The 13,724-nt window shown below is 41.6% G+C and overlaps 1 protein-coding gene across 2 annotated transcripts in view; it reads left to right on the forward strand.

The window, feature by feature from the left end:
• Positions 1 to 13,724, forward strand: part of ABAT (4-aminobutyrate aminotransferase) — a 96,942-nt gene that overhangs the window by 59,967 nt on the left and 23,251 nt on the right. For both annotated transcript variants that reach the window (XM_049903205.1, XM_049903204.1), the window contains exons 3-4: positions 9,627 to 9,724; positions 11,472 to 11,501. In XM_049903205.1, the coding sequence (XP_049759162.1) occupies positions 9,627 to 9,724; positions 11,472 to 11,501 (128 nt within the window). The remainder of the gene's footprint in view (positions 1 to 9,626; positions 9,725 to 11,471; positions 11,502 to 13,724) is intronic.

Raw genomic sequence — 13,724 nt, forward strand, 5'->3', positions numbered from 1 at the left:
CATTTCCAGGAAAGTTACAAAGATGGTACAGAGAGTTTCCATATACTCCTCACGCTTTTTCCCCCATTGTTATCATTGTACAGTCACCAAGGTATATTTGTCAAAACTCAGAAACCAACATTCATACCTTACTATTAACCAAACTCCAAACACCAGTTTTTCCATTAATGCCCTCTGTCTGTCCCCGGATCCAGTCCAGGGCACCATGTGGTATTTGTCACGTCTCCCTGGTCTCCTCTGGCCCGTGACAGTTTCTCTATCTTTCTTGACCTTGACAGTCTTCAGGTGTCATTAGTAGGTTTTAAGGTCTTGTTTTGTCTTATTCACTTATTTATAAGAGAAGAATGTTAATGTTTACCCATAATTACGTTAAGAAATAAACCAGAACCAGAAGGATGCAGGTGTGATGTGCCCCAAGTAGGAGAGGGAGTCATTGCCAATAACAGTCATTGATTCCATAGCTGGTCCTGCTGAGTACCTGCTAAGTGCCAGGCACTGTACTAGGTGCCGAGGTTCCCATGGGGCTTTAGCCAGGGGCACACAGAGCACCTACCTTAAAGGTCATTCTCCAGAAGGGCGTCAGACCCTCCCCAAGCTGGCAACGTGGAAAGAGCACTGGATTAAGACCCATAAGATCAGTAAAGCTACTGGCTTCATCACATATTAGCCAAATGAGCCCACTCAATGCACAGCAGGTCCCCAAGCCTCAGTCTCCTCATCCAGAAAGTGGGGACAATAGTAGCATCTTCACTGTTTCACCAGTTTCTTGTATCAAAAGAAATGGTTCGTGTGATAGCACTTCACTTATATTTACAATTTATACTTCCTTTATATTTACAGTTGGTATCCTGACTCCCATTTTGTAAGTACGCACATGGAGACACAGTGCAAACATGGAAATGGTTCTGAACTTTTTATTTAGCTCTGCTTTTTTTTTTTTTTTTGACCAGAGTTTAATCTCTTTTGGCACCCTCGTTCCAGATTTAGAAAACCAGTGAGATCTTTCTTTTCTTTTGACCTATCAATTCGGCATATTTTGCATACTATATAGAGTTTGTTTTTCTCCCCAGTCCCACCCTTATGCCAACCCCTAGTAACCACTAATAAAGACTATATATTTGCCTATTCTAGAGAGTTCATGTAAGTGGAAATCATACAACATTTGTCTTTCGCGACTGATTTATTTCACTCAGCTTGTTTTCAAGGTTCATCCATGTTGTAGCGTGTATCAGGACTTCATTTCTCTATTTTTTTAATAATGTATTTTATTGTGTTTTTAGTGAATTTACACAGCAGTTTAAGTTCCCATTCAACAGTTTCTGCACAAGTTGTCCAGTGATGTTGGTTACATTCTTCACAATGCATGAACATTCTCATTATTTCCATTCTGGTTGTTTTGTTCCCATTAATCTAGTTTTCCTGCCCCCTTACTTTCCCACATTCGTTTTAAGGTATTGTTGACCATTTGGTCTCCTATAGATAATTTTTTAAAGGAGCACAGTACTCACGGGTGATATTCTTTTATTTTGTGAGGCAGCCTTTTATTTGGTGACCTCAGAGGCTAGTTTCAGCTCAAGGTTTAAAGAGTATCTCAGGGCAATAGTCTCAGGGAGTCCTCCAGTCCAGTAAGGCCTTCATTTCTCTTACTGGCTGTGTATGTTCTGTTGTGTGTATATACTATACGTTTTGTTGATTCATTCATCTGTGTTTTGGTTTTTTTTTTTTAAGTACTAAAACAGTGTCGGCAAAGATGCAGGAATATGTGCATCTTCACACACTAAAGATGGGCAACAGGACAATGGTTAGCACACGATGGGGTAGTAGCTTACTTTTAATCCGTTTAGTCCTCACCAAAGCTCTGTAAGGCAGAGGAAACCTTGACGCAGAGAAGTTAAGTAACTTGGCCAGAGTCACAGAGCTAAGCGCCTGGCTGAGGCAGGCTTTGAGCCGAGCCAGGCTGGCTCCAGCACCCACACCCTTAAGCACTGTATTAGTTATCTATTATTGCCACATAGCAAATAGCCCCCAGATTTAGCAGCTTAAAATAATATACGTTTATTGTCTCAGATTTTTTTTTACAGGTGCACAATTTAATATATGCATTTTATATACATTATTTTTCAACAGATGTATGTTTGCTATGTGCTGCAGTCTTAAAATTTTGCTGATTCAGTTTATAAAACAAAAACCTTACAGAAGTCATCAAAACTTGCAAACTGATCAGAGAAATTTTTCTAAAGACTAGAAAAAACACTCGATTGTCTTAACCATGCAATAAACAAACTCTTTTTTCTTTTCTTTGGTTGTTTCCGACTCATAGCTACCCTTTGGACAGAGTAGAACTGCCCCCATGGGGTTTCCAAGGCTGTAATCTTTTTTTTTTTTTAACTTTAGATGAAAGTTTACTGAACAAACTAGTTTCTCATTAAACAATTAGTACACATGTTGTTTTATGACATTGGTTAACAACCCCACAACATGTCAACACTCTCCTTTCTCGACCTTTGGTTCCCTATTATCAGCTTTCCCATCCCTTCCTGCCTTCTTGTCCTTGCCCCTGGGCTGGTGTGCCCATTTACTCTCATTTTGTTTAATTGGCCTGTATAATCATTGGCTGAAGGGTGAACCTCGGGAGTGACTTCATTACTGAGCTAAAGGGGTGTCCAGGGGCCATACTCTCAAGGTTTCTCCAGCCTGTATCAGGCCAGCAAATCTGGTCTTTTTTTGTGAGTTAGAATTTTGTTCTACATTTTTCTCCAGCTCTCTCTGGGACTCTCTATTGTGATCCCTGTCAGAGCAGTCATTGGTGGTAGCCGGGCACCATCTAGTTTTACTGGACTCAGTCTGGTGGAGGCCGTGGTAGTTGTGTTCCATTAGTCTTTTGGACTGATCTTTCCCTTGTATCTTTAGTTTTCTTCATTCTCCCTTGCTCCAGAAGGGGTGAGACTAGTAGAGTATCTTATCTTAGATGGCCACTTACAAGCTTTTAAGACCCCACACGTTACTCACCAAAGTAGAATGTAGAATATTTTCTGTATAAATTATCTTATGCCAGTTGAGCTAGATGTTCCCAAGACCATGGTCCCCACAGCCGTCAGCCTAGTGATTCAGCCAGTCCCTCAGGGAGTTTGAATGTGTCTATGGAGCTTCCATGAACTTGCCTTATACAAGTTGTGCTGGCTTCCCCAGTACTGTGTACTGTCTTACGCTTCACCAAAGTTACCACTTATCTATTGTCTATTTAGTGGTTTTTCATCCCCCCCCTTCCATCCCTAATAACCATCAAAGATCGTTTCCTTTTTATATGTAAACCTTTTCATGAATTTTTATAGTAGTGGTCTCGTACAATATTTGTCCTTTTGTGAATGGTTTATTTCACTCAGCATAATTAATGCCCTCCAGATTCATCCACGTTATGAGATGCTTCACAGATTCATCCTTGTTCTTTATCCTTGCATAGTACTCCATTATGTGTATGTACCATGGTTTATTTATCCATTCATCTCTTGTTGATGGGCATCTAGGTTGTTTCCCTCTTTTTGCTATTGTGAACACTGCTGCAGTGAACATGGGTGTGCATATATCTATTCATGTGACAACTTTTATTTCTCTAGGATATATTCCTAGAAGTGGGATTGCTGGATCATATGGTATTTCTATTTCTAGCTTTCTAAGGAAGCCCATATCGTTTTCCAAAATGGCTGTATCATTTTACATAAGAGTTCCAATCTACCCGCAGCCTCTCCAACATTTATTTTCTGTTTTTTTGATTTGTGCCAGTAATGCCAGGGTGAGATGGTATCTCATTGTGGTTTTGATTTGCATTTCTCTAATGGCTAAAGACCTAGCATTTCCTCATGTGTCTGTTCGCCGCTTGAATGTCTTCTTTGGCAAAGTGTCTGTTCATTTCCTTTGCCCATTTTTTAATTGGATTATTTGTCTTTTTGTTGTAGCGTGTTGGATTTTCCTATAGATTTTAGAGATTAGACCTTTGTCAAATTCGTAATAGCCAAAATTCTTTCACGGTCTGTAGGTTCTCATTTTACTCTTTTGGTGAAGTCTTTTGATGAACATAAGTGTTTAATTTTTAGAAAATCTCGTTATCTAGCTTATCCTTTGGAGCTTGTGTGTTGTTGGTTGTGGTTTGTATCCTATGAATCCCATGTATTTGGGCCTCTAGCATTGATCCTATTTTTTCTTCTATGATCTTTATAGTTTGTGGCTTTATATTTAGGTCTTTGATCCATTTTGAATTAGTCTTTGTGTATAGTATGAGATGTGGGTCCTGTTTCACTTTTTTGCAGATGGACATCCAGTTTTGCCAGCACCATTTGTTAAAAAGACTGTCTTTTCCCCATCTGATGGACTTTGGGCCCTTGTCAAAGATCAGATGACCATGGGTGGACAGGTTTACGGCTAGGTTCTCAGTTCTGTTCCATTGGTCAATGTATCTGTTGTTGCACCAGGACCAGGCTGTTTTGACTACTGTAATTGTAGGTCAGGTAGTGTGGCAATAAGCAAACTCTTAAGTTACATCATGAAGTTAAGCATACCTGAAAAAATAAGAAGAGATAACTAGTCTAAACATAGCCAGCTTCTGGATCTCTCACAGCTTTTATGGGTGCTTAGCTGTGTCCTCTGGGTCAAGATCTTTCATGAGGATGCAGTTGGCCTGTTCGCTGGGGCTGTGGTCTCATCTGAAGGCCCCCTTGCGGGTGGGCGATTGCTTCCGAGCTCACCAATGTGGTTGTGGCAGATTCAGTTCTTTGCTGGCTCTTGGCCAGAGGCCCCTCAATTCCTTGCCATGTGGCCCTCTTCATAGAGCAGCTCACAACACAGCAGCTGCCTCCTCAGAGAGATAAGCAAGAGGGAGTTCCCAAGAAAGAAGCCATAGTCGTAACCAGCCCTCTTTGCTTGGTGCTTCTCTCTGGTAACTGCTCCCAGGGACTCACTGTGACGCCATTAAATGTAACAGTCGTTAATGGCCTGAGACAGTGTTCCCAGTACATCATTTAATGCCAAAAAAAAAGAAGTGTCTCATCTTATGTTTGTAAACAGGCTAAAGAGACAGGGAGACTAGACATCAAATTGGCTATTTCTCTGTAGCAAAATCAGGGATATTTTTTTCCCCTTGTTGCTCATTGATATTTTCCTCAATGAACCAAACCCAAAACCAAACCCACTGCCATTGAATCAGTTCCAACTCATGGCTTCCCCATAGGGTTTCCAAGGCTGTAAATCTCTCTGGAAGCAGACTGCCATGTCTTTCTCCCAAGGAGCAGCTTGTGCTTTCGAACTGCCGACCTTTCAGGTAGCAGTCAATTGCTTTACCACTGTGCCACCAGAGTTCCTTCCTCAATGAGCAGGTTATCAAAAAATAAGTGAGAGGTAAATGGATAAACAAAAGGTGATATATACATACCATGGAATATTACTCAACCATAAAGAGAAATGAAGTCCTGATGCACGCCACAACATGAATGAACCTTGAAAACATTATGTTGAGTGAAATAAGTCCATCACGAAAGGACAAATACTGTATGATCTCATTTATATGAGATAAGCAAATATATAAAAAACAAAGATCATTAGTGGTTACCAGGGTAGGGGTGAGGGAGAAAGGGAAGTTTTTGCTTAGGGGGCATTGAGTTTATGTTCATGGAGGTGGAATAACTTGGAAAGATAGTAATAATGGTTGTACAATATGAAGAATGTAACCAATGTCACTTAATTATACATTAGAAATTGTTGAATTGGCAAAAATAAATAAGTGGGACCTGTACCAATGTTCTTTGCAGCACTATTCACTGTAGCCAAAACGTAAGAATAATCTAAAAGTCCATCAAGAAATAAATGGGTAAACAAAACGTGGTATATGCATACAGTGGAATATTACTCAGCCATAAAGAGAAACAAAGGCCTGATATGTGCTGCAACATGGATTCACTTTGAAAACATTATGCTGAGTGAAATAAGTCACAAAAGGACAAATACTGTATGATCCCACTTACATGAAAAAGGCAAATGTATAGAGGCCAAAGCTTGTTAGTGGTTACCAGAGGTGGGAGGGAGGGAGAAAGGGGGAGTCATTGCTTAGGAGACACTGAGTTTCCATTAATGGCGGTGAAATGATTTGGAAAAGGATAGTGGTGATGGTCACACGACATGAGGAACGTAATCTATGTCACTGAATTGTATTTGTAAAAAATGTTGAATTGGCACATGTTTTGTTATATAGGTATATATTTTACCACAATAAAAAAAAGAAGCAGGGTGGAGATTTGGAGAAGGGGGTAGGTAAGACTTTTTAAAAGCAAAGCAATGCCAGCAACTCCAGTTGAACCAGACCTTGGCTTTGGGCAGTCTCACATACTTGCCATTTAGGAAAATGACATTCACTTATTACTCTCAGCATAAAGATCAGAAGGGCATTAACAACGTTTGATGACTGTTTTTATAGCTGGCAGTTAAACATTAGCTCTGTGGATTGGCGTGGCCGCTGAGAGCTGTGAGCATCCCTATCAGACCCAGAGAGGGCTGGGCTGCACAGACTGTTATTTACCCTCAGTGGTAGGTTTGTGTGGAGCACAGACCCTTGCCTGGGGTGCGCTATTATATTTGTGATTGAAAATGCTGGATCATTCAATATTAATTCAAAGCCCCTCTCCCCCTCCTTAATGCCTTTGTAATTGCCTGTGGCTTGAAAAATCACACATAGATTATAGGTCAGGAGCAAGACTCCTCATTGGTTATTTGGTTATTTTCCTCCACAAAACATCAACACTGAGGTATAGTAGGAAAAGCGGAAATGTTGGACTCTCACGGACCTGGGTTCAAATCCTGGCTCTGCAACTTCCCTGCTGTGTGTCCTCGGGAAAGTTACCAGGCTCTGCTTTTCAGGATCTCCCCTCGTCACCCCAGCAGTCCTCTGCCCTCTTCTATCCATCACCCAAAGACTTGGGGCATAGTAGGAACTGATGCAGTCCTCAGAGCAGACCCATTCTGCCTTGCTCTTGGCCCTCAGCTTCTCTCTTGTGCCCCACGGATCCCTGCTCCCAGCTGGCTGGCTCTTGCCCTCTCTCCACTCCTTCTCTCTACCCCACCTGTTGTTGTTGTTAGTTGCAGCTGAGTTGCCTCTGTTTCATGGCAACCTCATGTGAGGTCAAAACATTTCCCCAGTCCTGTGCCATCTTCATTATTGCTGGTACGTTTGGGTCCATTTTTGTGACTATCATGTCAACCCATCTCAGTGAGGATTTAAGTCTTAGAAGAGATAAAAGCAGTATGTTCCTTAGAAGCCAGGATGGTGAGGCTTCATCTCGCTTACTTTGGACACGTCATCAGGAAACACCAGTCGCTAGAAAAGGATATCACGTTCGGTAAAGTTGTAGTAGTAGTTGTTGTTGTTAGATGCCATCAAGTCAGTTCCTACTCATAGTAACCCCACATATAGCAGAAGAAACGCCACCTAGTCCTGTGCCAACCCCACAATAGTAAGTATGTTTGAGCCCATTATTGCAGCCGCTGTCAGTCCATCTCGTGGAGGGTCTTCCTCTTTTTCACTCACCCTCTACTTTACCAAACAAGTAGAGGGTCAGCAAAAAACGAGGGAAACTACCGCACCTAATTAGCTCCTGTTTGCTCATAGTCTTGGCTTCTGCATAACCACAGCTCCAAGAGACCCCGCCTACACCTGGTCGTTTCTCCCCCTCCCATTGCTCACTGCCTCCTTTCCCAGGATTTCTACTTCCAAGTTCCCAAATCAGATTGCTACATGCAGTGGTAAGGGTCAAAACACTTTCTGGAGAGAGAAAGGGAGGACTGTGCGTTCCCATTTGAGGACAGCTTGTTAATTTCCAAGTTTTCATTTTCCCCCTTTGCTGGAAACGAAGCAACACGAGTACTGGTTAAGAGTCATTTATATCAAAATACACATCCCTGTTTTATGCAGGTCTAGTTAGAATCAGTCTTGGCCAGTAACTCTAGTTCTGGCCAAGGAAGACATAAACACTTTAGTATCAAAAAGTCATTGGTATGTTCCATGATCTTTAGTTCTCTTCTAATGCAATAAACTCTAGGAATTCCCTTTTCATTTCAAGATCAAACAGAAGAAAATGAAAGCTGGTTTCTTCATGCCTTAAAGTAAGCATAGTGTTATATTTTAACTGGACTTTATGTTCAAAGGGCTACACTGCATTACTTAATCAATTCAGAAACCTTTGATATCCAAAGCAATTATGGAATATCAAGAATGAATTTAAATGTTCCTTAACCTCATGCCTTTGTAGAGTTCTGCAAGCTATTTATGTGTGTATTTGAGATCTTGGCACATTTCTTAACCTCTCTGAGCCTCAGCTTCCTCTTCCATGTAATGCAGAGATTAACAAGTACCTCACAGGTTGTATAAAGATGATGCGAGATCATGTATATAATTCGTATACTGATTCCCTAGTTAGACGCAATTACAGCAACCCAAGTAAGAGGAACTGATGTTTCTCAGCCACCAAATATGTACCAGGAAGACAAACAGTGACATTAAAGGGGTTTCTGGAGGTTACCGATTATAAATTATTACATGTTTATTTTGAATTCACCACAAATGTCTTTTATTCAAGAATCAACAAGGTTTGAAGTCAAAGCTATCCTCTGTGTTTTAGCAATATAGTGAGCTTTTGTGGGGTTAGCCTAGGAACTTAGACACCCCTTATAAGTTTACTCCTGTGTGAAAATGTAAAACAAGTTTCAAACAAATGTGATCGAATTTTTTTTTTGACACAAACCATCTCTATGTGGGGACCACCTGAATTTAGAAATTCGATTACTCTCTCCTTCTGATTTTGATGTTGATATTTACTTTTGAGTGTCACAGCTGGTGGGGGGGGGGTTGCTCCTAGCATCTAGTGGGTAGAGGCCAAGGGATGCTGTTAAACATCCTACAAAGCACAGGGGAGCCCCCACCACAAAGAATGGTCTGGTCCAAATGTCAGTAGTGCCAAGGTTGAGAAATCCTGGCATGTATATACATTTGGATATAGACTGATTTTTTTTTACAAAATTTAGGTGCTTTCCATACTCCGATTTTTCACATATTAATATCATGGGCATCTTTCCATATCCATAAATATTTGATATTTCTGCCTCGAAACTTTTGCTGGATACTTCATATGCCATTTTCCATGAGCATTTTATCTGTTTTATTTAACTAACCTCCAGTTGAACGTTCAGCGGTTTCCTCTTTGCTGTGGTTGTTGTTACAGGCAGTAGTGTGATGAATATTTTTGACCTACATCTTTGTACTCTGGTCCCGTTGTTTTCTTAGGATGAATCCTAAAACATAAAGCTGCTCAGTTAAAGGAATTGGAAGCTGGCATCAGCCTATACTCACACCAGCAGGACATGAGCTTGCCTGTTTGCCTACAACTTCCCTGACACTGGGGTTTCCCGGTTTTTAAACTTTCCTTGTCCGTGGGGCGCCCAGGCCCAGAGCCGGTGCTCTGTGGGGAGCCTGGCTGGGGTGGGGTTGAGGTCCTGGCTCCACCTCTGCTGGGGACACTGGACATCTTTTGGGGCAGAATCCTCATTATATCTATGTGACCAGGGGTTTTTACTGTCTTTGTTTCCTGCAGGGTCCAGACATATCGGTCAGGCCTCAGCCAAAGTCGATGTGGAGTTTGATTACGATGGGCCTCTGATGAAGACGGAAGTCCCGGGGCCTCGGTCTCGGGTGAGTTAACCACACCTGCCTGGTGCATTTTGAAAAAGGAAAGAACACGGACGAGCTTAGGGACTTGTGCTTTTAGTGGTTTTCGGAGAGTTCACCACTAGAGATCTGGGCCATTAAAGTAGATGTAGTACTCTAGTGTTGCATAGGGCTCAAAAGCAGGTCCTTCCTGTCCTTGTGAAATCTCCTAGGCAAACTTTGACTGCTCAGTAAGTAGTAAGTCTCAGTCTTTTTATGAAGGATCCAAAAGTAGCATATACTCATTTATTTGGGGTTATGTTTTGTTTTTCCTTTTTCATTTATCCACAATTATTTTTCTCTACTTTGGAAACACTCCATAGAATTTCTGTCTCTCTGTCTTTGTTACAGAATACCCAGAGATGGGAAACAAGTTTTAACTACCATCCACCTACAGTACTGATTAATTAGTAGTGATACCAAAAGCACTGTGTCGAGAAAGATTCTGAGGGTGCACTTAGGCTCTGCGGAAAAGAATTCCATGATCTATTAGCATTGTCTGCCATGGATGCAGGAGAAAAGAGTGCCTATATGCAAACTAAGTATTTGCTGTCCCCAGATAGCCAAAGGAGGCAAGCTGTTGATCAAGTTTTAGTGGCTTTAAAGGACAGTCCAGCCTTTTCCATGTTCTCTGTGACACCTCCTAACGTGATCTCCTCCTCACAGGGCTCCTGCCCCTATTTTCCTAATCATCACCATCCCGACTCTTAGGCAGTCCTGGGATGCAAATGAAGAGGTGGAGGGAAGTAGCTCTCAGGCTGTTGGGAAGAGAGAAATGGGAGTATTAACATCAAATGGGCAGAGTTAGAATAGCCACGTGAGCAGAGTGAGGTGGTGGGAAAGAGGTTAAGAAGTTAAGGAAGACTTCACAGAAGAGATAGATCAGCTATCTGCTGCTACAATAATGCTGGGTAATAAAAAGCCACGAAACATTAGCAGCATCCTACATCAGTGTTTATTGCTCATGCATCTTGGGCTAACTGGGGGTTGGGTAGGCAGCTCTGCTGGGCTCACCTACAGGCCTGGGGATCTGACTGGCTGTCAGCTGATCTAGGCTAGGATTGTCTGGGGTGACTTGGCTGTGCTCCATGTGTCTCTCATCCTCCAGCAAGCTAGGCAAGGTTGTTGTCATGGCAATGGCAGGGGTGCAAAAAGTAAGAAGGCAGCCTAGGCTCCACACTGTCCCAAATCACTTCTATCTCATTCTGTTGGTCAAAGCAAGTCCAAGGCTGGGTCCAGAGTCAAGGGATGGGGCAGACATCCCAGCAACAGTGGGAGAACACAGCAACATTACAGGAATTCAGGGTGGATGAAGAATTAGGGCCATTTCTGCAATCCTCCACAGGAGGTGACAAAAAAAAAGTGGAATTTAAAAAAAATGTCATTTACAATAGCATCAGAAATATCAAATACTCTTGAGCATGAAATTGAAGGCTAAGAAGGAGGAATGTGACAAAGGAGAACATTCAGTTCTAGGCAAGGGGGATGGTATGTGGAGAGCGTACAGGTATAGTACGTGACATTTCTTCATATTTCTCCAGTGAGAGGCATTGGGTAGCTCTGAGTCCCTGGGGTAGATGTTAGGTGTGAGATGGAAGGGACACAAGATGAGGGAGGTAGAGACAAGGTTATGAAGGGCCTTTGCCCCTAGGCTTGGTAAGACATGAACGGTTTTTAAGCTGCCTTGGCAAGAGTGTGTCCAATGCTATGATGCTTTTGTTCTCACTTGCAGGAGTTAATGAAACAGCTGAATATAATTCAGGTAAGTGGGGATAAAGAGGCATCCCTCCCATCACTTCTCTATTGCAGTTCACCGAGACACACAGATGCTTGAACTAAGCTGGCCCGTTTTTACCACTTCATTTTTTGTGCTAAGTAGTGTTTCTTTATAAATTGTCTTTTCTTCTTTTTCATTATTGATTTTTCCTTGCTGAGTCTTTATGTTTTTCTTGTATTTTATTTTGATGTGTAGAATTGTTAGTCTCCTTTTCGATTACCTTATTATTTACCCCTGTTTTTCTAAATTTAAACCAAAGTTTTATCTCTGTATATCGCCTTGACTTCCTCTCCATATGAAAGATCTATCACTACATTTTTTAGTCCCTCTTTATTGATTTAATGTTGTCATCTTTTACGTAATGACGTCTCTGTTTCCGTTTTGAGCATTTTTAAATCTTGATTTATTTTTGCGATTTCCCTATCTGGGTTGATATCTGATTTCTCTGTCCTGTGTTCCAGTCTTGGGCTGTTATCTGATGTTATTGATTTTCTAACCAGAGGACTCCCTTTAGTATTTCTTATAGTTTTGGTTTGGTTTTTGCAAATCCCCTAAACTTTTGTTTATCTGGAAATGTCCTAATTTCGTCTTCATATTTGAGAGACAGTTTTGCTGCATATATGATTCTTGGCTGGCCATTTTTTTTCTTCGAGGCTTTATGTGTGTCATCCCATTGCCTTCTTGCCTGCATGGTTTCTGCCAAGTAGTCCAGAATTATTGTTTTTGACTCTCCTTTGTAGGTGACTTTTCGTTTATCCGTAGCTGCTCTTAAAATTCTCTCTTTATCTTTAGTTTTGGTAAGTTTGATTATAATATGTCTTGATGGCTCCCCAATTCTCTACTGCACAGACCTCAGGCACATACACCCTTGCACTGTGACAACAAGGGCCGAGCTGCTGAAATGGGGCCATATGGATCCATGCAGGGGTGAAAGGCTTTCAAGGTCCATGGACCACTTGTGCCTGGACAGGAGCCACTTCTGTTTTGAGTTCCCAGCTTAGAGGAGCCGACAGATTACATTTTTCCCGTTTATTAATTTGTTCCTTCTCGAAGGCCAGGGGAATGGCTCAGGGTGCAGAGCAAGACCTATCTCAAGTCCAGGGAAATTGACTGTCACTGAGGCCAGCTTGGGGCCTAGGGCAGAGGGTGGAGGGATCAGATAAATGGGAGAGAGTTCTTTCGACGGGGAGCTATTTGATCCACATGGTAAATTAGTTGCAAGCACTTATCTTATGCCAAGAACACTGTTCTTTGCTGATTCCGGAAGCGTGAGTAGATTCTGTGGGGCTCGCTCTCTGTGGCTAAGGAAACCACATCCTGAACGCTACCACCAGCCCTGCTGCAGTCGCGCCAGGGGATTGGGGCTGAGGGGTGCCGGGTCCCACCAAGTTAGGTCTGGCAACTCCTTGCTGCTTCTGAACCGTCTCTCCCATCCCCTGCTGCTCAGTCCAGTTTCATAACTTTGCCTTTGATGTTCAGGGCTCCTAGCCTGAAATACATGTAATCAATTCACTTGTTTTTTTCAAGTCTTTTTTGTAAGAGGGACCACTGGAAGCATCTAACTACTCTGCCGTCTTGGCCCCGCCTCTCTGCTGGCCCTTTTTTAAATATTGTAGTTGACTTGTGTTCTAAACCTTTTTTCCACCCCTAAATTCCTTTGTGATTTCTGCTTTGACCTGTTGGTTATTTATGAGTGTGTTGTTTAATTTCCACATATCTGTGAATTTCCCAGATTTCTTTCTGTTCCTGATTTCTGAGAATATATCAATTTCTGAGAACATATTTTGTATGATTTCAATCATTTTAAATTTATTGAGCGTTTTTTTTGTAGACTAGCATATGGTTTATCCAGGAGAATGTTCCATGTGTGCTTGAGAAAAACGTGTGTATTGTGATGTTGTTGGGTGGAATATTCTATAGATGTCTATTAGGTCTTGTTGGCTTATAGTTCTCTTCAAGTCTTCTGTTTCCTTATTGTTCTTCTGCCTACTTATTCTATAGATTATTGAAAGCAGGGTAAAAATGCTCTCCAACTATTGTTGAATTGTCTGTTTCTCCCTTCAGTTCTGTTAATTTGTGCTTCATGTATTTTGGGGGCTCTGTTTTTTTTTTTTTTTTTTTTTGTTAGGTGCATGTATGTTTGTAATTATTATATCTTCTTTGTGAGTTGAACCTTTATCATTATAAAATCTCTCTCTTTATCTCCGG

Source organism: Elephas maximus, chromosome 12 (assembly GCF_024166365.1).
Source record: "Elephas maximus indicus isolate mEleMax1 chromosome 12, mEleMax1 primary haplotype, whole genome shotgun sequence".
NCBI classification, from domain to species: domain Eukaryota; kingdom Metazoa; phylum Chordata; class Mammalia; order Proboscidea; family Elephantidae; genus Elephas; species Elephas maximus.